This window comes from Medicago sativa, chromosome 1 (assembly GCF_051527215.1).
Source record: "Medicago sativa cultivar Bolivia chromosome 1, Bolivia_mono, whole genome shotgun sequence".
In the NCBI taxonomy this organism is placed as follows: Eukaryota; Viridiplantae; Streptophyta; class Magnoliopsida; order Fabales; family Fabaceae; genus Medicago; species Medicago sativa.
In genome coordinates, this window is record NC_140749.1 from 20,909,468 (window position 1) to 20,933,353 (window position 23,886).

A 23,886-nucleotide genomic window follows, 5' to 3' on the forward strand; every position below is an offset into this window, starting at 1 on the left:
TTTCTTTATTTCTACAAAAAAAAAAAATTACTATATTGGAGAGTGATAATTTATGGAATTTTTATAATATCTGGGAATACTAGTTATGTTTCATGCAGAGATAATAAAGAAAAAAGTAAATAAAATGTAAACGTTCTGTGATTGCTTAAAACCTTGTTAAAAAAAATTAGAATGAGGTCTAATTTAGCTGCAGGTTCCTAAAATTCAAGAGCATATCGTAACCTGTTCAAGTATATGAAAAAAATTCAATATCAGATGGCAATTAGAATTCTCTCTAACCATTACCAAGAACTAACTTTTGTAAAAAGAAATATATATTTAACATTGAATGATAATTAGATCAAGATATATTGCAACCATTTGTTTGGGATGATGAATTAAACGAGTTAAAGTTCTAGGTTCGAATTCTAAAGGGAGAAAGATACTAACATAACAATTAAAACACTAAATTTGTTATGGCAAACATGGTGGTAAGTTGACAACGGTATCATAATAGCCAATCGTGGATTGCGGAAAATATGAATTTGTTCAAATTTTTCTAAGCTACAATGCAACTGCATGAAAATAGCCGCTATTTGACAACACTTGGTACAAAATAGTGTATCGTGGAACAATGGCGCTTTGTTTAAACTTCTCTACGCTATAGCCAATCGTGATGTTATAATCATCTTCTTTTCTATCTGCATTCTCCTTCTGGATTCTATCTGATTCAAAATTGTACTCATTCAAAATTGTACTTTGGTTATGAAACTAATTTTACTTCTCTAGTTGAAGGTCTGTTACAGATTACAGGGTCAACACATATCCTTCCTAAATGTTACAATTACGAGCAACAAAATTTCATCTTCTTCATTCATTAGATTGAAAATGAAGTTAGATATCCAATTACTAGTGGATAATTAAGCTCATGTGTGGTATTATGGATATATAAATGCTAAATTAATATTGAACCCAAACAAAATATAAATAAGTTAGATATCCTTATTCTTTCATTCATTTTCCCAGCATATTATTATCCTTGTACTTCAATTTTGTATTCTCCTTCCTGCTTTGATTTCTCATTCTATTTCAATTTCTACTTACTGTTTCAAATTTCTTATGTTTCCATTTGGGCACCATATTAGATTTCTTCTATTTCTTCATCACACTTATTCCATTGATGACAGCTTGTTTATGTAATTTGCAGAATTACGCTCATTTGTCATATTGTCTTTAATCATGCAAATTGATGAGCTAAAGAAGATGAAGTCTTAAAAGAAAAGTTCATCTATCATGGAACAAAAATAGGTAATATTATTGTCGCGAAAAAAATCAACATAAGTATTTAAGGTACTAAAACAAACCAAAGGGAGAAATAAAAAAAAAGATGAATAATTTCACCACGACTAAAATCAAACAATTTTTTTTGTAAAGGATCAAACAATTTTTTTAACTGCTAGTAAAAAAAAAAAACAATATATTTGCATGTACTAAAAGATCTTCAAGCATTGTTTCCAAACACTGACACGATACTTGTTAGGTTCAAATCAAATACAAATGTTTACAATACCAAAATACATTACTTAATACTTGAAAGGGCAAAGCAAAGAAATGTTCAACTAAACATATTCTAGTTATCAGTACCTTAAAGAACAAACAGCTAATGGATTCTTTCAAACAATTGAAACATCAAACACAAATTTTCTCTCATCAATTAACTTGAAGAGACAAGTATCTCCAATCTCCACTTTGCATTCTTCCATAAATTTTATCCAACCTCTACCGAACCTACAGCCACGAATACTCTCGTAATAGTTGACTTTTACGAGCCATGACTTTCTCCCCATTTTCAACTCCACAATATTTTCATGATATCCCATTTTCATAAACTCCTTTGGCACACACTGCAGATACAAACAAAAATATTATTTATTTATCATGTAGTTCTAACATATGTATCTATAAATCTAACCATAACGGTTAATACTGAACAAATAAATTAGTGAGGACTTTCACATACATTGTGTGTCCACTTTATACATTAGAGGTTAAAAGTTAATAGAATAGGACTAACTTGACTAACGGAGAAAACTTATGACACTAAATTGAACGAAAATTAATTATGGGACAAATATGAAATCTCATAAATAGTTAAGTGACTACATATGAAATTAAGCATATATTTTTATGTAATTAATCCTACCGGGATTTTGCTCTTCACGAAAACCTTGAATGTCTTGTGCTCCTTCACATCACGACCTTCTGTACATGCATAAACACAATGATAGTATCTAATCTAATTTTTTAACACCCAAAAAATTTAGATATATTTGAATAGATTTATAGTTAGGTTCTAAACTAAAAGAAGAAACTGAAAACTGGATAAGTTAGGTCAATCACTAACTATCAAAAATTTCAAAGAACATTTTAAAAGTTCTATATGAACATAAAAAATATTTCAATTCACAGGTATTTAAAATTAAAGATCAACGATATACAATTAAAAACTTAGTTCAAGAACCTTATAAATCATTCATAAGTTTGAAGACCAAATTAAAAGTTACAAATATTTCAGAACCCTCTACAATAATAAAATCTAAAAACATTAAAAAAGTTAGAGGAATACCCTTTACTTTTGGATTGCTCCTAGAAGTTCCTCCAATGTATTCCTTCTTTACAACACTCTTACCACAAGAGACCCCTTTTTTATGACCTTGTAATGGATAAAAAAAGAAAAAAGAAAAATAGATGTTAATCAAATATCAAATTATAACATACAAAAAACCAAATAAAAAAGAAAGAAAGAAAACCTAGTGATTTCTTTGGGCTTGGTTTGTTTATGGCACGAGTAATAGTAACATTGAATGAAATTGGTCTCCGTCGAATCATCTCAAATTTACAAAGATCATCAACTTGCAAATTATATTTTTGCCTGAATATTTTCCATCCACCACCCATACCATATTTTTTCTTGGTGCCATAATACCTCAAACTCACTTCCACACTCCTTTCATTACCAACCCTTATTGTTGCAGTTCCATTAAAATCTTTCAAGTGTTCTCTTGAAAACTCACTTGGTATCCACTGTTTCAAATAATGGTTTATTAGATATAATAATTAAAGCTTTTGTTCAGAAAAAAAATAATTAAAGCTAAAATTAATAGATACTTTGTATAGCAAACTTACCAAGAAATAGCCATTGGCATAAGATTGAGTCATTATAACTTCAAAAGAGGGATTCTCATTAACAGCTTCAGATGTTAGGTATTTTCTAGCCTTCTTCACCATGGCTACTTTGTTACTACCTGCCAAGTTTAGGCATTAACTATTTATTATACATTTGATTTAGATATTGTTTTTAGAAGATTTTAAGAAAACCAATTAAGTATTTATTATTTTTTTTTATCATAATAAAAATCACATATTTTTCCTACCAAAAAAAAATCACATATTTTTATATAAAAAGTATCTATTGAGCACTTCAAGACATTTTTCTTTCAAAGATTTTCAACCTTTCAGACATAAAATTGCAACAAACCATTGCATAACTCTTAAAAGTAATTATTTCTATAAAAACAAGTGATTTATTTTTAAAGAAATAGAGTAACGAACAAGCCTAAATCTACCAAAAAAAGAGAGAAAAATCACCTGAGAATTTTGGTTGGGTGGTGTCAAAATCCATACTCAATTTTCTCTTGCCATTTGTTATCATTTTAGTTGGCTTTGGCATTTCCACCTCATCTGAACTGTCATCACTTGATTCATCACTCTCTTCATGACTTTCTTCTGTGGCTTCATCATCACTTGATTCATCACTCTCTTCATGACTTTCTTCTTCTGTGTCTTCAGCACCTTCATCAACTGATTTGATATTGGCATAATTTATTTCTAAAGTATTGGCACCAAATATCTTAACCTTAAAATATGATCCACCAATGAATTTGAAAGTTAAGAGATATCCATATTTGAAAGACTTTGCAAAACTTTCCCAATTTTTTTGAAACCAAATATCACCATTACTCTCCACCCAAAATATTTTTTGTTCAACACCGTTTGGAAATTTAAGGAATATAGGGTTTGATATTCCTTTCCAATATTTCTCCACATATATCTTAGGAACCCTCTGCAATAAAGAAATTCAGAAATCATACATTAACATTTTTAAAACAATGATACATAAATAAATAATACATTATAAATGAAACATAATGTAAATATGCAAAATAATTCTTTCTAATATGCTTACAAGTTTCTTATCTTGCAAGATTATCCTATGAAAATCCGGAACATATTGAAATGACATGATTCAGAAACTCTGATGATGACCAAATGGTAAACTGATGCTAGTGGTGAGTATTGGGCTAAGGCTTAGAGAAGTGAGGTGAAAGATTTTGAGTGTTAAGTCTGTTTTTCTCTCAGGTCTCAATGTTATAAATCCTGTGAAGTGTGAATGTTATAAAGTTAAAGATATTTTTTGTAGTATGGTAGAAAATCAAGACTTTATTACTGTCCTGTCCAGTACAGGTCATTTGTAGAGAAATGATGCATTTTCTATCTAATTTTTTCTGATGTTACTACTTTGGTGTTGGATTGAACTTGGCATTTATGACACAATAAAAAGTGTTTGGCAGTTACTACAATTCACTGAAAGTTGGCTGGCTATACTTTATTCAATCTTCATGCTTCTGATCAGATTTACAAGGCATGCATACACTCAAAAACACATTTGGTTAGATTACAAGACCGTGTGTATTTCCCTTTGATCCCTTAATCTGCCATTTTTATATAAGGTACTGTCTGGTCCATCTTACAATGTGAGCTAGAAATAGAAACAACTTTTAATTTGCCACAAAAGTGGATTTGCTTTGTTCTATTTGTGTGTATCATCACAATTGCATCTGTCATTGAACAGAACACACAATCACACAGAAACAATCTCACTAGTTTTTTTTAGATATTTTAAAATCACAAATTGCAAATATAAACATTTTTAGGCTTGTAAGCATTTTCCTATTATAAATATAAACTTCATTGTTAGGCTTATGATCCCTAATCCTTAATTAATCAGAACTTAATGTGTATATTCTTTTTTTATATAGTTTATGTTGGATTTGCTTGGTCCTATTTGTGTATCATCAAAACTGCATCTGTCATACTTTTTTAAGTGTCCATTTCACATGCAGAACACAGAATCAATCTCACTAGTTTTTTTTTTAGATATTCCAAAATCACAAAGTTACTCATCAAATAAGAATGCATGTATCTCAACATTGCATATCCTATGCTAAGAACAAAATATGCACTATTATCACAGTGACATAGCTAAGTTATTTCATCGACAAACTAGAAACTCCTAACTATAATATCCATTGAACCTATTCTTTCTTCGGCAATAAAATCCAAACAATTGCTTACTAGTAAATGAAAAGGAACATCAATAACTGAAATGAATTAGTCTCCTCAGTTCTTAAATCTTATTCTGTTCTTTTGTTTCGCTAAGCAGAAAAGAATTTCAGTTTTTTAATTTGTTTACTAATCTCAATACTTACAGATAACAAATAGGTATATGAACACTATCACAGAAAATTGCTCAATTATCACAAAAACCAGTTCAAAAACAGTATCACAAAAACTAAATTGAAGAATTACAATACAATACTCAATAATCATACATTAATTAGGAAAGAGAAGAAGAAAAAAGAGTTTCCTTACCGAATTGCCGCCGCGCTTGGCTGAACTGCAATCGGAGCAACAAATGTATGTTCGATGAAGATGAAGACATTTCTGCCTCTTTCTTCTTGTTTCGGTTTTCCTCTTCCGCTGCCGCCGGAATCAGCGGTTTCTTTCACTTCTGATCGAAGTCTATCTTCACCATTGAATCTCTATTTATTTGATGAAAATAGAAAAACGACGGAAATGAGTACAGAGAGCACCATGGAACAACGACCCTAAACGGTGGCGCGTTTGTCCAAACGGTTGCGCGTTGAATCGGAATCTTTGCTTGCGAAGACTGAGCGTGGAATCGAAAACAGAGATAGAAAATTAAACTAAATGTCCCTCAAAAAAAAAAAAAAAAACTAAATGAAAATATCCTTTGAACTGATAGCAGCAGCCATGTCAGGTAACGTAGCCTCCCTATAAGGAAGTTCACAATTATCCTCCAACAAATCAAAAGAGTTGTGAAGAACTAGTGTTGAAGGATCCTTCTCCTTCATGATTACCGGTGAAACAGTCACATCATCACTAGTTCCTTCCTACCCTATGGTTTTTTGAACAATAAAATGATCTAAAGCATAAAAAACCTCAGGCATTTCATTTGCATCAGAGTGTTGAGAGCTGTCAACTATGACAGGTTCAGAGATAGAACTGCTAACAAGGATGTCCACATTCTCAGCTTGTTATTTACCAGAAACATCAATTCCAACCTGTGTCTTACCAGACAATTCAAAAACAACTTGTTTCTTGCCAGACAAGTCAATACCAGTTTGTTGTTTTCCAGACAAGGAATCATCAACCTGTTTCTTGTCAGACAAGTTATTTTCCACATTTTTCTTCCCAATCAAATCCTTCTCAGTGTATTTTTTCCGAGTTAAATCATTTCTGGATTTCATTCTAACAGGGCCTTCATTCTTATTATTAGAGCTTAATTTCATGCAATTTTGAAGATCATGTCCCAAGATCTTACAGTTAGCACACTAGGAAGAGTTTCCTCATAAAGCATGTCCCTCCCTTTCAACAACAACAGTTTCAAAGAGTTTCTCAGATAAATCAACATCAATTAGAACTCTAGCAAAGAGTCCAAAACGCTTGTTCAAAGTAGCATCATCAACGGTGAGAGGGGTACCTAAACCTAAAGCAATCTCATAAAGAGTCTTCTATCTCCAATATTCCTGTGGCAAGTGCATCAACCTAACCCATAACTGAGCATGAGTTTGCACCAGAGCTTGAGGAGTGAAGTCTCTGGTCCAGCAATAAAATCCAAAACTTTCATAAGACATTAGTAGAAGCGAGAAACCAAGGACAATTATTAGAACTTAACCAACAAAAGGAAGAAGCAAAAATCATGAAAGCCAAGAAAGGGTAAAAATTTAACCATTAAGCAGAAACCGCAAGTCAAGCTTAACCACTTAATAGAAGCTAAAATCAACAAAACCATAAGGCAAATGCGTAAACACCAAGCAATTAATAGAAGATCAACAACAAAGCCAAAAACAAGAATATACATGATCAAATCAACAATAATTTGTTAAATAAGCGAAAAAAGCCAAAATTTACATGCAATTCTTGATCAGCACTAATGGGTTTGTCGAAAGAATAAATGGTACATTCCTAATCTATCTATCTATATATCTATCTATCTATCTATAATCGAAAGAATGAAGTGAGTGTAGTGTGTTTACCAGTTCTAGGTTTTGCAACTCGCCAAGCTGAATAGTTTGGTAAAAGTGCTTTCCTCTAGCTTCACTACCATTTCCATGGTGAACACCGGACATGTTGCTCTGATTCTGAAGATGAAGGGATTTTGTTGTGCTGATATTGTGAACTGGAATTCGTAAAGGTGTCATTATCTTTTATGGTCACACTTTTGATTAACTAGACCATTGACCCGTGCTGACGCACGGGTCATACGAAAGAACAAATATAGCGCAAATATGAAAGTAAACATTTTTCTTGAATCGAAAAAATAGTATAGTTCAATTCATAAAATAAATTGCCAGAAACCTTTGTAATGTACCATATTAAACAATTTCCATGACATCGACCCTGTTACGGTAACATAACACATAAATTTAATGACATAGTTTATTGAAGAAAAGAAAATCCAACGTCTGTCGACATAAAAATAGTACCAATATTGCTGATAAATAAGAGAACTGCTACAATGGGGTAAAAACAAAATTTAGCTTGTAAACCTTATCATATAGAAGAACTGCTACACATTGTGGTAAAAACAAAATTTGCTGATAAATTTGCTGATCATTGCATATTTATCAAAGCAATTTCTTTCTTATGGTCACCTGAAGAAGTATTAATCCAATTAAGCTTTTGTCTAGCCTTTTCTTTAGAAGTTTTAAAATGTTGTTATTAAGTCTCTAAATTAATAGTATACTTTTTGCAATGAAGTTACCAATTCATCACAGTTTGGTTAACTGTTTACTAAAGCCAATTAACAAACGATTGGGCAGGGCATGATGATTTAGAAAACGATTTGTTTACTGATTTTCATTAAAAATAGCTTAATTTGTTATGCACATTGTGTTTACTTCCCTGCATAAAAAATAGGTTATTTTGTTTCCTAAAGATTGACATACTGATAACCATGGAAAAATAGGACATTCTGTTAACTAAAATTGACATATTGATAAGGATGAAACACATGACACAAATTAGTAACCATTGAACAATTTTGTTATGTATCACGGAAAATAATAGGAGATTCTGTTTACTAAGGATTGACATCTTGATAAACATGAAAGAAAATAGTAACTATTTAACAATTTATGTTTATATCGATGAAAAAAAATGACAGCTGAATTTCTTGACAAAAAATATTTCCAATATTATAAATATTATCATTTTTACTTATGCACTTGCATATTAAAAGTTTGGAGAGCAAAAGTTGGTTATGGCTTCTATATTCTAATGCAGAAATATGGGAAGCAGATAAGGTTAAATCAGAAAATAAGCATTAAGGTTAAAATAGTAAATCTAAGCAATAGGGTTTAGATTAAAATTAGGGCTAAAATAATCACTCAGGTTAACTTTTATATATAAGAAGATATATAAGGAAGCAGATAAGGTTAAATCAGAAAATAAGCATTAGGGTTAAAATAGTAAATCTAAGCAATAGGGTTTAGGTTAAAATTTGGGCTAAAATAATCACTCGGGTTAACTTTTAATATATAAGAAGATATATAAGGAAGCAGATAAGGTTAAATCAGAAAATAAGCATTAGGGTTAAAATAGTAAATCTAAGCAATAGGGTTTAGGTTAAAATTAGGGCTAAAATAATCACTCGGGTTAACTTTTATATATAAAAAGATATATAAGGAAGCAGATGAGGTTAAATCAGAAAATAAGCATTAAGGTTAAATCAGAAAATAAGCATTAGGGTTAAAATAGTAAATCTAAGCAATAGGGTTTAGGTTAAAATTAGGGCTAAAATAATCACTCGGGTTAACTTTTATATATAAGAAGATATGTAAGGAAACAGATAAGGTTAAATCAGAAAATAAGTATTAGGGTTTAAATAGTAAATCTAAACAATAGGGTTTAGGTTAAAATTATGGCTAAAATAATCACTCGGGTTAACTTTTATATATAAGAAGATATATAAGGAAGCAAATAAGGTTAAATCAGAAAATAAGCATTAAGGTTAAATCAGAAAATAAGCATTAGGGTTAAAATAGTAAATCTAAGCAATAGGGTTTAGGTTAAAATTAGGGCTAAAATAATCACTCGGGTTAACTTTTATATATAAGAAGATATATAAGGAAGCAGATAAGGTCAAATCAGAAAATAAGCATTAGGGTTAAAATAGTAAATCTAAGCAATATGGTTTAGGTTAAAATTAGGGCTAAAATAATCACTCGGGTTAACTTTTATATATAAGAAGATTAGGGCTAAAATAATCACTCGGGTTAACTTTTATATATAAAAAGATATATAAGGAAGCAGATGAGGTTAAATCAGAAAATAAGCATTAAGGTTAAATCAGAAAATAAGCATTAGGGTTAAAATAGTAAATCTAAGCAATAGGGTTTAGGTTAAAATTAGGGCTAAAATAATCACTCGGGTTAACTTTTATATATAAGAAGATATGTAAGGAAACAGATAAGGTTAAATCAGAAAATAAGTATTAGGGTTTAAATAGTAAATCTAAACAATAGGGTTTAGGTTAAAATTATGGCTAAAATAATCACTCGGGTTAACTTTTATATATAAGAAGATATATAAGGAAGCAAATAAGGTTAAATCAGAAAATAAGCATTAAGGTTAAATCAGAAAATAAGCATTAGGGTTAAAATAGTAAATCTAAGCAATAGGGTTTAGGTTAAAATTAGGGCTAAAATAATCACTCGGGTTAACTTTTATATATAAGAAGATATATAAGGAAGCAGATAAGTTCAAATCAGAAAATAAGCATTAGGGTTAAAATAGTAAATCTAAGCAATATGGTTTAGGTTAAAATTAGGGCTAAAATAATCACTCGGGTTAACTTTTATATATAAGAAGATAATCACTCGGGTTAACTTTTAATATATAAGAAGATATATAAGGAAGCAGATAAGGTTAAATCAGAAAATAAGCATTAGGGTTAAAATAGTAAATCTAAGCAATAGGGTTTATGTTAAAATTAGGGCTAAAATAATCACTCGGGTTAACTTTTATATATAAAAAGATTTAATAAAGGGTTTTGTTAACCAGTGCCCCGGGCACCAGTTAAAGAACTAAAAGTAGAAAGAAAAAGAAAGTTTTACATTGAAAAGAACACTTTTTTAACTTTAAAAAAGTAGAATACACAATTTCCAAGACAAAATTTTCTTTTATAATTCCTTAATCAGTGTCACGGAGGCACTAGTTAACATTTCCCTTTAATAAATGATTTATCTAGACAAAAGTAGTATTTTGGACTAGAAAAATAAATACATGAGTGATTAAAATAAAGGGAGCTTCTACGGTGCAGTCAGGAAATTGACTTTTTTGAAAAAGTTAATTTTGATTTTAATGTTTAATTCATTTTTAAATTGTTGATTACTGATTAATGATCAATAGTAATTCATCTAGTAATGCTTGCAACATTTTGGACTTACATGTACTATTTTATCGTTGGAATATTTAACATGCAAACAGAGTTGATGATATGAGGAGTGCTAGCAACACTCTCTTTTGAACACTCTCTCTAGCACTCACTCTTTTATTGAGTGAAATCAATGTAGGACCTACACTTTGGAAATGGAACCCACATAAAGTGGTGGGACATACATTGATTTTACCCAATAAAGGAGTGAGTGCTAGAGAGAGTGCTCAAAATAGAGTGTTGCTAGCATTGCTCTTGATGATATTATGTGATAGTCTTAAGTGCTACACTTTGTGGGGTGTTACGCTTATAACAAGATAGGATAAAATTAGATTAAGTGTAGTCTTGTTAATCTGATGGATTGATGATACTAGGGGTGGCAATAGGATCCATGAGATCCATATTCATCCAATCCATCCACAATAAAATCCATCCAATCCATCCACCAAACAAAAAATTTGTTAATGGATTGGTTTGAAATCCATCCATTAAAGACTATGGATGGATTGAGTCCATCCACCTAATTTTTAAAATCCAATGGATCACCACTGTAAAAAAGAAAAAAAACCAATGGATTACTCAAATAATATTTAATTTTTTATTTGAATAAATATATATTTGATAAAAATAAAAAAAATTAATAAAAAAATAATTTAGGAAAAAAAACAGACAGAAAAACAAATTAATTTTTTAATATTTAAAAATTATTAATTTAATATATTATTAAAATATTATTTAATATTATATTATTAAGGCGGTGGTCAACGCCGGAGCTTGACCGGTCAACGCCGGAGCTCCGCCGTGAACCACCGTGACACGGTGGCGGACCGCCGTCGATCGCCGGAAGAATGGCCGGACTGCCACCGTGCGCCGCCGTGGGGTCGTTGGAGGGCCACCGTGGTCAACGCCGGCGGCTGCCTGTTGACCACCACCACCACCTATTATTTTAAGTTTTTTTTTTTTGAGGGCAATAAAGCTTAAAGCATATCATTAATCAAAATGTGTTCAATACAATATGGTATTTCATACAAAACTTGGGAACTAGCTGATAATGTGGCCTCCTTAGCTAAAGCGTGGGCTGCCTCATTTGCTTGTCTCCGTACAAACAAATATTTCTGAATTTAATTTATACTATTTAATATTTCTGAATTTTTTAATTATGTGGGCTTATGAGGAAAAACCTTATTGGGCTAAAGAAAAAAAAGCACTTGGCTTGCTTATACAAAATTTATTTGTATTGAATTTACTAAAAAAGCTCTTTAATAAATAATGCACCCCTTCAAACAAAATAATACACTTTAATTTATGGATCGGATGGATTATTCATCCAATAAAATCTAATAATGGATGGATTGGATGGACATAATACTTAATGGATGGATTGGATGGTTTTTTTTTAACAAAAAAAATAGTGGATTGTTATGGACTAATGGACCTTTTTTGATCCATCCATTAAGATTCAAATCCATATCCATCCAATCCATCCATTTTGCCACCCCTAGATGATACTATGAGGACTGAACTTTTGATGCCATTGTACAAACAGTGGGGTGTTACTCATTACATTTTTTATGTCATTCTTATGACTTCACCAAAAAAGTCATTCTTATAACTTCACCATAGAATTTTCCTAAAATTGTAATTTAAATAAAGTAATTATGCTAAGTGGTTAATAAATTTTATTAAAAGATGAACTTTTGAAGAGAATTCAATTTATGTACACTCTTCCAATATATTATTGTTTTTGGTTACCTCTTCGATTATATTATAAGTAAACATTAACATTTTAGATTCATTTATTAAATTGTGTATGTGGTCTATAATAAAGATCTTATACATCATTAAATGAACGGATCTAAAATGTTAATTTTTTTGCTTATAATAGTAACTATATGTATGAAACAATATTTGATCAAGTTTTACTTATCTGTCTACCGAACTATGAATTACTAAAACTGTTTCCTTTAGGAACGAGAGGATTGACAAAAAAATTCATTACTGAGCTGAGAGAGAATTTTTATTAAGAGAACGATAAAAACAAAGATATCAAATGTATGAAAAGTCAATCACACCTAAAGTGAAATCCAACTTTTAAGACCAAAGTTTGGGCTCGAAATGAGTCGAGTCGAAACGAACCACTTTGAGCTCGACTCGATTCGATAAGAATTTCCTCGGCTTGAAACTCGACTCGAGTTCGATACCAACTCTTTTTTCAGCTCGAGTTTGACTCGTTTAAAGTTCACGAGCAATTCAGTTCGGCTCGTTAAGTTTAGTTTAATGCTCGATATAAATATGTTTACCTAGAAGCTCAACTCAAATTAGATCATTTTATGAAGCTGAAACTCGACTCAAGTTAAGCTCACAAAAAACTCGGTTCAGCTCGTAACTCGAATCAAATGAATCAAGAATGAGAAAGAAAGGAGCAACTATGATTTAAATGAGAAAAAAATTACTCATAAACCTTTCAATTGGTCTGAATACCAATTAAGAAAATAACTAATTAATAACCAATTAAGTATAGTATGATTCTTTTATAATTTTTAGACCTGATATTTTTGTAATATATTTTTTTAACATTTGATGCGTGTTAGTTTTGCCACTATATGATTGTATATAAAATGAAGGAACATTGTAACAAAAAAACAAAAATGAAGGAACAAAAACGGGGCTGTGTTTGTTTCAGATGTGGAGAATGAAATCGGAGTTTTTCTAATTACACCATGTGTAATCTTGGTTACACCTCAAAATGATAAAATTGCCCTTGCATAAAATTTAATTTTCAAAAATTCCCTTTATTCTTTATTGGTTACACCCCAAAACCCCTCTTCTGTCTTTCCTCTTCCAAAATCATACTTTTTCAAGCAGATTTATCCCTTCTATGCAAGATTTCAAAGAAAATTCGAAGCTAATAAGGTTAGCAACTTGTGTTCTTCAATCGATTATGTTTTTCTTGTCATGGGTTCCCTAATTCTAAGCTTTTGCTGGGTTCAATTTGTGTTTTTCTTTTTTTTTTTTTCTTGTAAATTTAATTTAATTTAAGTAGGTCATGTAAATTGAGTTTAAGTGTACATCCTTAAACTTAGTTTAAGTAGGTTATGTAAACTGAGTTTAAGTGTACATCTAAAAGTTCAACCTTGTTCAATGATTCTACGTAATCTCAGTTTAAATATGTACATGTAAACTTAGTTTAAGTATGTCATGTAAACTAAGTTCAAGTGTACATGCTTAAACTTAGTTTAAGTAGGTCATGTAAACTGAGTTGAAGTGTACATGCTTAAACTCAGTTTAAGTAGATATGTTATGTAAACTAAGTTTACATGAACCTACTTAAACTGAATTTAAGTTAACCTCAACAATGGAAATTGAAACCTTCGTACAGTGCAGTTGAACAAGAAGAAGAAAAATTGAAACTAGCATTATTGAAAAAGTAGAAGAAATTAATTTACTTATATGCAATCGAGTATTGATGAACGATATTTTGATTCACTCTTAAATCTTACATAGAGATTGATTGAACATCATGATTGCTTGATCGTTTGTGGGTGAAAAATGGTGACAATTTTGGTATTATTATAAACTTTTAAGAAAATTTGGATGTAACAAAAAATATATGGAGTGTGAATAAAAAAATTCATGAAATCGCCCTTAACATTATTGTCACTTAATTAATTAAAAAAACCTTTTCCCCAATTTTTTAATTAATACAAATGCAGAGAAAAATGATATGACATTATTGACATGGAAGCATTTTGATCAAATGCATCCCATTTTGTTTCAGAGCTACACAATGTACAACTTTTGTTATGCTCTTGTGAATTTACACCATATACTCAAGCATTAACTACTTATTCAGATTGCCATGTTATTGTTAACACATACAATCTTCCATTTTATATGTGCTTGTCAAAATCTTACAAGTCTTTAGCTGTTAAAATACAAGGTCTATCTAGTACTTTAAATGTGGAGTGGTTAATATGGATAGGTTGTGGAGTGGTGTTGTGAAAGCATCTTTGATTTGGACCACTAATGTTTTTCCTACTTGATTTTGACACATGGTAGATTTGCATGGAAGACACAAACGGCAGAGAAAATGATATGACATTATTGACATGGAAGCATTTTGATCAAATGCATCCCATTTTGTTTCAGAGCCACACAATGTACGACTTGTGTTATGCTCTTGTGAATTTACACCATATACTACCATTAACTACTTCTTATTCAGATTGGCATGTTATTGTTAACACATACAATCTTCCAATGTTTTTTTTGGTGAAGGTCATACAAAAAAACAAAAAACCACAAAAGCTAACTAGAAATCGAAAGCATCAAAGGTGTCACCCAAGTTGTTACTCCAAGAGTAGAGTTCCTTCCCAACTTAGCCAAAAAATCTGCACATAAATTGTAATACCCCGAAGGAAAAAAAATTAATTAATTTAAAAAAATGAATTAGGAACTCAATTAAAACAACTTATTTATTAATTTAAAATCATATAATTTTGATATATTTTATTCAAAATAGCTTCTAAATCTCTAGTTTTAAAATAGTAACAAATTATTTATTTGTTTATTAGAAACTGAATATAATAATATCAAACTCAAATAGTAATAATAGGATTTAGTTTGATATATTTTATTCAAAATAGCTTCTAAATCTCTAGTTTTAAAATAGTAACAAATTATTTATTTGTTTATTAGAAACTGAATATAATAATATCAAACTCAAATAGTAATAATAGGATTTAGTTAGAAACAATTTTTGGAGTGATTTAGATAGAAACAATTTTTGGAGTGAATGACTGTAACATCCCAGACTGCTTTCAGGAAACACGAGTCTTTTCAGCGTGCTTTGTCCTCACTCGCACGCTTTCCGGGAAACTTCCCGGAAGGTCACCCATCCTAAGACTACTCCAAGTCAAGCACGCTTAACTATGGAGTTCTTATGGAATGAGCTACCGAAAAGAAGATGCATCTTGTTGATATGGGTAGTACTAACAATTCTTATAAGCCTTCCTTCAACCATGTAGTCCCATACCTACACGGCCTCCGGATCCCTCTCATTTCGATGTGATTCGGTTCCTCTTATTAACGTGGGGTCATCCTTACGGATAGTGTCCGTTCCAACTGGCGGGAACCTTTCGTATCCAACTGGCGGGATATCGAAATTTTTATTAAGAGGCTTCCCGCCAGTTGGATACGAAAGGTTCCCGCCAGTTGGAACGGGCACTATCCGTGAGGATGACCCCACAATAATCAGAGGAGTCTGGTATCCCCGTCAGTTGGGTTCCCGCCAGTTGGAAATATGTATATATATACCGGTTAGCAGAGGAATAAATTCCGGGGTTACTCCACCTGGGTTTATTCGTAAAATCAACTCAGATAATACTGTTTGTTCAACGCTAACATTTCTAACATAATATGACAGACATTTTAATTATAATTATGATTGTGAGTATGATTTTAGCATTAGTATCAGGATTGAATCAGTATTTCAGATAGCGATCCTAGTTATCCCCCGATCGCTCAGTTATGCATGACAAACTGTATAAACCCTAAAAGGGTTGAGTTTAGAGACAGATGGCGATCCTAGGTTCCCTGAGATTGCCTACAACCTAGGATAGGTGGAACTCACTGAGACATCCCGTCTCACCCCAATCCCTTTTATTTTTTTCAGATCAGCAGGTTGTACGTGGCAAGGAGACAATACAGGAGGCTGAATGATATATTTTCACATGCTCGTGTTGTACTAGTTCAGATTATTTATTACGGTTTCAGACGTGTATTCAGAAAGCAAATGTACGATCATGCAGTGATGTATATATTTATTCAGTCGAAATTTTTATTATTGTAATTTTAATGTATCCAGTACTAAATTTAACGCACATTCTAAATATTCTAGATAAGTTTAGTATGGGCGTTACAATGACTATGTATGAGAAAAAATAACATTTTGTGGTTGATATGTGGTCCATGTATGGAAAAAAAAGAAGGTAAAGCCATTTACTTAAATTAATAATAAATAAAATGAAAAAGAATTATAAATTAAAGGGTTAATTATGTTTTTGGTCCCTACAAAATTGCGACCTTGTAAGTTTAGTCCTTACTTAATTTTAATAGCGTTTTTGATCCCTACAAAAAATTTCTGCACTCAATATTAGTCCTTACTCAATCCAAATTTGTTTAATTTATGTTTAAACTCTTAAGTTTTTCAACAATTTTTTACAGGCGTGTTAAGAACGTTATTAAAAGGTCCTCCGAAAAAAATATCGCAAAAATTTGATTTCTACATCCATATTTTTGTTACTTATATCTTAAACTTTTGTCGTTTTAAAAAATTCATATTTAATTTATTTCATGTTAAAAAATTGTAGATTTTAGTAAATGAACCTTTCATAGTGTTCTAAACTTGTATAAAAAGAATCGTTAAATAATTTAAGAGTTTAAGGATAATTAAACAAAATTTATTTTAGCAGGGACTAAAATTATAAGTAAATTTTTTTTGTAGGGATTAAAAAAGCTATTAAAATTAAGTAAGGACTAAACTTAAAAGGTCGCAATTTTATAGGGACCAAAAACATATTTAACCCTAAATTAAATACCCTAGAAGCTTCCATCACCAAGGATATTTTTGGGGGAAAAGAGAAGAAAAGGATGGATATGGAACAGGAAAAAAAAAACGGGAGCAGAGAAGAGAAGAGAAGTTGAAAAGGAAAGGCGGTCAAATTGAGAGAGACAAGGTGAACTAGTGGAACAAAATCAATGAAATTATTATTTGAGGTATGAAAACTCTCTTCTCTCTTTGTTCATTGAAATTTTAATGTTAGGGTTTGAAATTAGGAAAATTGGGAATTTGGGTAGCAAGCTTTAGATTGGTTTTATAATAGTCTGATGAGCATAAAGATGCTGTAAAACAACAGGCACAACGTAGCCTAGATATTGATGTTGTAGGGAGCATAATTCTGTTTGCTGCACAAATGCAAACTTGTAGTTTTATATGATTTTAGGATGAATTGATTCCCCAAAATCTAGTTACCCTAATGGTATTAGTAAAGTAGCCTAGAATGCTATCTTTTATGCTTGTTTATTCAAGGAGTAGTAAGGTTCTGGTACTAGCATACATGATAAAAATCAATACGAAATTGTAACTAGGTGATGAGAGCTTGAATAGCAAGTGAAGTGATCAAAATTAATGCAGCCTGTGAATTAAACAATAATAGTATTTTCAAATTGATATAACTCCGTTCGCCACAACGAAGAGATAATGTGGTATATCTCCGTTCGCTACAACGAAGAGATAATGTGGTATAACTCCGTTCGCCACAACGAAGAGATAATGTGGTATAACTCCGTTCACCACAACGAAGAGATAATGTGGTATAATTCCGTTCGCCACAACGAAGAGATAATGTGGTATAATTCCGTTCGCCACAACGAAGAGAAAATGTGGTTTATGTACAAATAGTGAAAAGAGATAAATGATATTAGTCGTGTTGAAATGGTTTTTTTTTTTTATTTATTTGAACTGTGGTGGTTGAACTTTATGTAGGACTAACCGTTGGTTTATGCTAAAGATTTTTGTCGAATAATGTTGACTTGGATATTGCACGTATTTTTTTTTTTAGCATGAATGAGTTTTCAAAGGATGAAATTTTTAGTTTAAAAATTGTTTGGATAAAGACCGGTGAAAACTTCACTCATCCATTATGTCCACTTTGTTTGTCATGCTCCCATTGAATTCTTGTGACTCACCATTTCTTTGTATTCATTTTTTTTTATTCACAGTTTGCAAAGGATTAATCTCTTGGAGTTTTCATCTTTACCAAAGACATCTATGCTTTGCGGTAGATCTCTAGCTTGACCATTTTTTTGTGATTTACTTATGATGTAACTATTGAGATAATAGTTGTTCTTCTCTTTAAAGTATATATATATAAATAATGAGATAGGTTTTATATACTTTGTGATAATATACTTGCATCTTGAAATGTCCTGAAAGCTTGTGAGTCATTACCAAAATTTTAGTATTTTAGAAAGGTGTAAGTAAGTGTTCTAGTTTATTAGGCTTGCCAGGCTAAATATATCATGAGTTAGTGTTAGCCTGTGCGCCGGTCATGACCTGAAATTGGGTCGTGACATACATTGCCTTCACGGAGCACATGTTTGAACACCAAACCTGGGAGATGATCCAACAAACTTGTGATTTTAGCTAGTAAAGAAGCATAAGCATGGAAGGAGTGAGATTGTCTGTCCATAAGTAGGTTTATGATCTCAGTGGAGTCTGTCTCACACTCAACATGCAACACCGAATTGTTTATCAACAAGATCAAACCGTTATAGATTCCAAACAACTCAGCAATAAGTGCATCACCGCAACCATCATTAGATGAGAATCCTGCCACCCAATCTTCCAATGTATTTAAACGTAAATTATTTTATTTATTTTTACTTAACATCTATTTTATGAAAACAAATTATTATTATCGCAAAATCAAGGACGCAGGCAACAACTCATTCTATAAGAGCACAACAAAATCAAGTCCAACAAACGTAGTTCCAATCTAACTATATCATTGAAGGCAAACTCACCAAACATTTATTTCCAAACTGACACCACCCATTAATAGTTGAAAGATTATAACTACATGTTTCCATTGCTTGTCTAGAGACACTTCACAGCATTTGCACTTGTTGTGACTAGTGAGAGAGAAAAAATTAGATAGAAAATGCATTTTCTCATGATAAAAAATTAGGCAGGGTTTGTACTTTTCATCACTTTTTTCTTGCCATTTCTTTTCCTGAGTTTGCTTTCGCATTTCAACCTCATCAGATTTCTCAAAGGAAGTTCAAAGGATAAGAAATGACAAGAGAAAAGTGAATATGGATTTTGACACTACCCATCTAAAATTCTCAGGTGAGTTTTCTCTTTTTGGGCTTGTCTCTTAAGAAAAGCTCAAATAAATCCCTTTGTTTTTATAGAGATAATTACTTTTAAGAGTTATACAATGGTTTGTTGCAACTTTTTGTCTGAAAGGTTGTAAATCTAAGGGAAAAAAAGTGTCTTTAAGTGCTTAAATTTAGAAGCAGTTTTTGTTAGGTTTTCTTTTCAGATAATTTTCGGTAGATACTTTTTATATAATATAAAAATATGTGTAATTATTTTTGGTAGGAAAAATATGTAATTTTTATTATGATAAAAAAAATAATTTTCGTTTTCTTAATATCGTTTAAAAATAATCTCTTAATCAAATGTATGATAATGAGAATCCTTTTTTTTTTTTAAATTACAAGTTGATGATGTTTGTAAATTTGAGATGATTCAACGGCACTATTACTCGTGCCAGAAACAAACCAAGCCCAAAGAAATTACTAGGTTTTCTTTCTTTCTTTCTTTTTGGTATGATATAATATATATTTTTTTTTTTTTGATATTTGACTAACATCTATATTCCTTAATTTCCTTTATCCATAACAAGGGGTCTCTTCTTGTGGCAATAATGTTGTAAAGAGGAAAGAGATCGGAGGAACTTCTAGGAGCAGTCCAAAAGTACATTTTCTTGAGGGTATTAACTCTTATCATCAAATCATCAAACTTATTTCTAATACCAATAACAATGTTAAGAAATGTTGCCAACCCTAATTCTAACCTAATTCTACACCTATTGGCGCCAACTCTTTGGTGTTCCCATATTTAATGCACTGCAAGCACAATTCAAGAAGCTCAATTCAGTTTCAAAACCGCACAATTCAAGAGGCTCTAGCTATAATAAGTTTGATTTTGATGGAAATTTAAGTGGTAATGACTATATTCTGAAACATGAACGGTTGACCACTTTAAGCGAAATGATTTGATTTCATTATCAATTAGTTTGGCCAAGTAAATGAAATATATTCACTGGCACTTCATGGACCATGAATGAAATTAAAAGCAAATAATTCTTTTGATTCTTACACCTAATTCAAAATGCGTCATTGAAATAAAGAAAGGTTACTTGGTTAGAATTAAGCTATATATTCCATGGTGTTTATGCCCCTTATCAAACTTTCATTATATTTAAAATTATTAGTGAAAGTTTTAACCATCCAATGCTCCAGCTGTGTACGTTTTTATTTTTTTATTGGCAAGCTATATATTTTCATTTTGAGCGGAAAAAAAAAAGTAATGAGATATCTTTATACTAACAATTTAGAGTTTTTAGAAATAGTCTATTCTAAAATCCTCTCCTCTAAATATGTCCACATCATCATAATTCTACTTGGCATTTGTTCCAAAAATTCCTCCTAATTTTTAATACAAGCTTAATAATTACAATTATTATTAAAAACCGTTTTTTATATAACATTAAATTGTACATAAAATAGATAGTTGGTTACAATCAAATAATTATTAATATAACTATTGTTTCGATCAAAATTTATATGTTACATTAAAAAATTGGTACGTTACAATCAAATAATTATTAATACAATTATTGTTTTGATTAAAATTTAAATGTTAATTTAAAAAATTGGTACGTTACAATCAAATAATTATTAATATATTTAGTATTCGTTTAACATTTATATGGTACATTAAAAATTTGGTAGGATTATATTTTGAATTTTGGTCTGTTACACTATGACAATAACCTACTAATTAAAAATTTAATTGTAGTAATTAATTTTTAAGGTTATATAATTAATTTTTATTCGTTACAAAATTATATTACTGAATATATATTATTAAATTTCAAATGTTATGAAGTTAATTAATTTTTTTGTAGGTTACATGAAATATAATCTAATCGTTTAATGCACATTTTATTAAATTAAAGACGTTGATAATATTAATTTTAAAACGGTCAAATTAATAATTAATAGATATTAACCGTTATGGTACTATTTTTTATATAAATAGTAGCGCTTTTGGGTACGAGTACACAACAATCACAAAATATAGTTCTTCTTTTTTTGTTCTCTGATATCTATATTCTGAGTTATTTCTATAATTTTTTCTATTGCAAAGGAAAATGTCTATGAAACACGACTTCAACTTTGATGTTTCGCCAAGAAAAACAATCGTGAACATTGGTTGTGATGGTTGTACGTGCTTGGTTTGTTCAAGACTACAAAAATAAAAAAACAACCATTTTCCATGGAGTTGGTTCTAATGGATCGAAAGGTACTTTTTTCATATCGTTTTTGTTTTTCGTTTTTTTTTTGTTTAAAGTATAGTGTTTTAATCTTTGTTATCTAGGGTTATCGAATTGGTGCTTCTATACGAAGAATATTGATCTACAAGTTCAAGGAGCAACTCCAAGAGGGAAATGTTGTTCACGATTTCCTCATTTGATGTTGCTTGCAACAGTGGTTCCTATCGACCATCACGCGGCGAATACAAACTGAATTTCACAATCAACACAAAAGTCAAACTATCTAAAATTGCTTTCGTCCCAACAAACGTGTATTCGTTTACACATGCATCTGATGTTTTAAATGATTTTTACAACAACTACTTGGTTGGTAAGTGACTATCACTTTCTTCGTATCAATTGGATTATTTGATATTGTTTATTTACAGTAATACAATAATAAATTAATTACTTTTTGGTGAAAATAGTTTTATTTTTCAATATAAATATTTTTTCAACCTTGATTTTTCTCATTCATATATATTTTGTTTTTTAATGGTATTTCAATGTTGCACATTATTTTTAAACGTTGTATAATTACCGTAAAGGTTGAATTAATAGGTTTAATAATTAAGTAACCGTTTAGATCTTTTTTAATGCTAATAAAACGTTTTGTTTAATATGATTCAAGTACACAATATATTCTTATAATATTAAATTGTAATTTAATCAATATTTTAATTTGTGTTATATATGCAGATGTAATTGGAGTCGTGACTGGAGTGGTGTTGAAAGAGAATATGAAAGAGATGGTGGAAAAACTAAAATGAATGTCATTGAACTGAATTCAAATTGCTTAGCTTAATTTTTTGTTTTTTTTGTTTTTTTAACATGTATTATGGGTAAGCTTAAATGTACTCTTTTGCCAATTTTTATGATATTATTTAATGCAAAAGTTTTCTGAAACAAGTCCCACAACTTCACAGAATCTGAAGGCGAAAGATGTTATTGACTCAGATTCTTAATCATTTGCACCTCCTATTAAGAGATTGTTGCCAATAAACGAAGATTGCGGGACATCTGACGCAATTGTTCAACCGGTCAAAAAGATTGTGAAGATAGAGAAATAATATTTACAAGTGACTTGGTTACGTTTAAGTTGTTTATCCATTATGTCAATGTTATGTGTCTGTTTTTAATGTAGTAGAATAAAGTCCATGTTATAGACAATGGAATTACAATTTTCAATTGAATAAATCACTATTGTTGCATGTATTGACACTTCAATGAAAAATATTTCACTTTTCATATTATCAATTTACGATTTACTTATGTCTTAAACTTTACACAAATTCAAAAATAAATATAATAATTAAATTAAGGATTTTGTGGAAGAAGTTATATATTGAACAAGATACACCTTATCTCTCTTAACCTAATTAACCTTTCTAGATTCCTTACTCCCTCCACACAAAAAAAAAAAAAAAATAAGGATTCAGGGGAAGAAGTTATACTTGTGGGAGCCTTAAAGAAGGCAATAAATTAAAACAACTGAGGTGGTATTGAAAGAGAATACAAAATATATTATACAAGAACTAAAATGAATGTCATTGAATTGAATTCGAATGAGCGACCTTTATTTGTTTTTATTTTTTATTTTTAATATGGAATATACTATGATATTTAATTATAATTTTGATTATTTGTCAATTCATTTTGAAGAGATATTGGTTTGAATGTACTCTCTTTAGATATTATGTTGAGGAATTAAACTCTTTGTTTATAATTATCAACTTGATTGTTTAATATGATTGGAAAGTAAAAATCTATTCTTTTACTTAAATCGTTTTATTTGTTTCTTTAGGGATAGAAAAATCAATGTTACAGAATCTTTTTTCATCAACTAGGATCACGTTCAACCCTGAAATTGTAGAGATAAATGAACTAAAGAAAATGGATTATTATTTTGGTAGAGAGAATTTTTTGGTCACACTTTAC

At 30.4% G+C, this 23,886-nt stretch overlaps 1 protein-coding gene and 2 long non-coding RNA genes across 3 annotated transcripts; 2 read left to right on the forward strand and 1 right to left on the reverse strand.

Annotated features, from left to right (window-relative positions):
* Positions 1-1,487: 1,487 nt before the first annotated feature.
* On the reverse strand, positions 1,488-4,409 carry LOC146953531 (B3 domain-containing transcription factor VRN1-like). The gene is made up of 7 exons (XM_085710527.1): positions 4,226-4,409; positions 3,628-4,102; positions 3,166-3,284; positions 2,790-3,063; positions 2,606-2,692; positions 2,183-2,241; positions 1,488-1,883 (listed from the first exon to the last, which is right to left on the reverse strand). The coding sequence occupies exons 1-7, from the start codon at positions 4,280-4,282 to the stop codon at positions 1,653-1,655; spliced, it is 1,302 nt and encodes a 433-aa protein (XP_085566653.1). The 5' UTR covers positions 4,283-4,409; the 3' UTR covers positions 1,488-1,652.
* Positions 4,410-17,373: 12,964 nt separating this feature from the next.
* LOC146953532 (uncharacterized) lies at positions 17,374-18,775 on the forward strand. Its single transcript, XR_015010643.1, has 2 exons — positions 17,374-17,557; positions 18,563-18,775. It is a non-coding gene; the product is annotated as an uncharacterized LOC146953532 (long non-coding RNA).
* Positions 18,776-19,337: 562 nt separating this feature from the next.
* Positions 19,338-20,348, forward strand: LOC146953533 (uncharacterized). Its single transcript, XR_015010645.1, has 3 exons — positions 19,338-19,691; positions 20,069-20,150; positions 20,254-20,348. It is a non-coding gene; the product is annotated as an uncharacterized LOC146953533 (long non-coding RNA).
* The last annotated feature ends 3,538 nt before the right edge of the window (positions 20,349-23,886 follow it).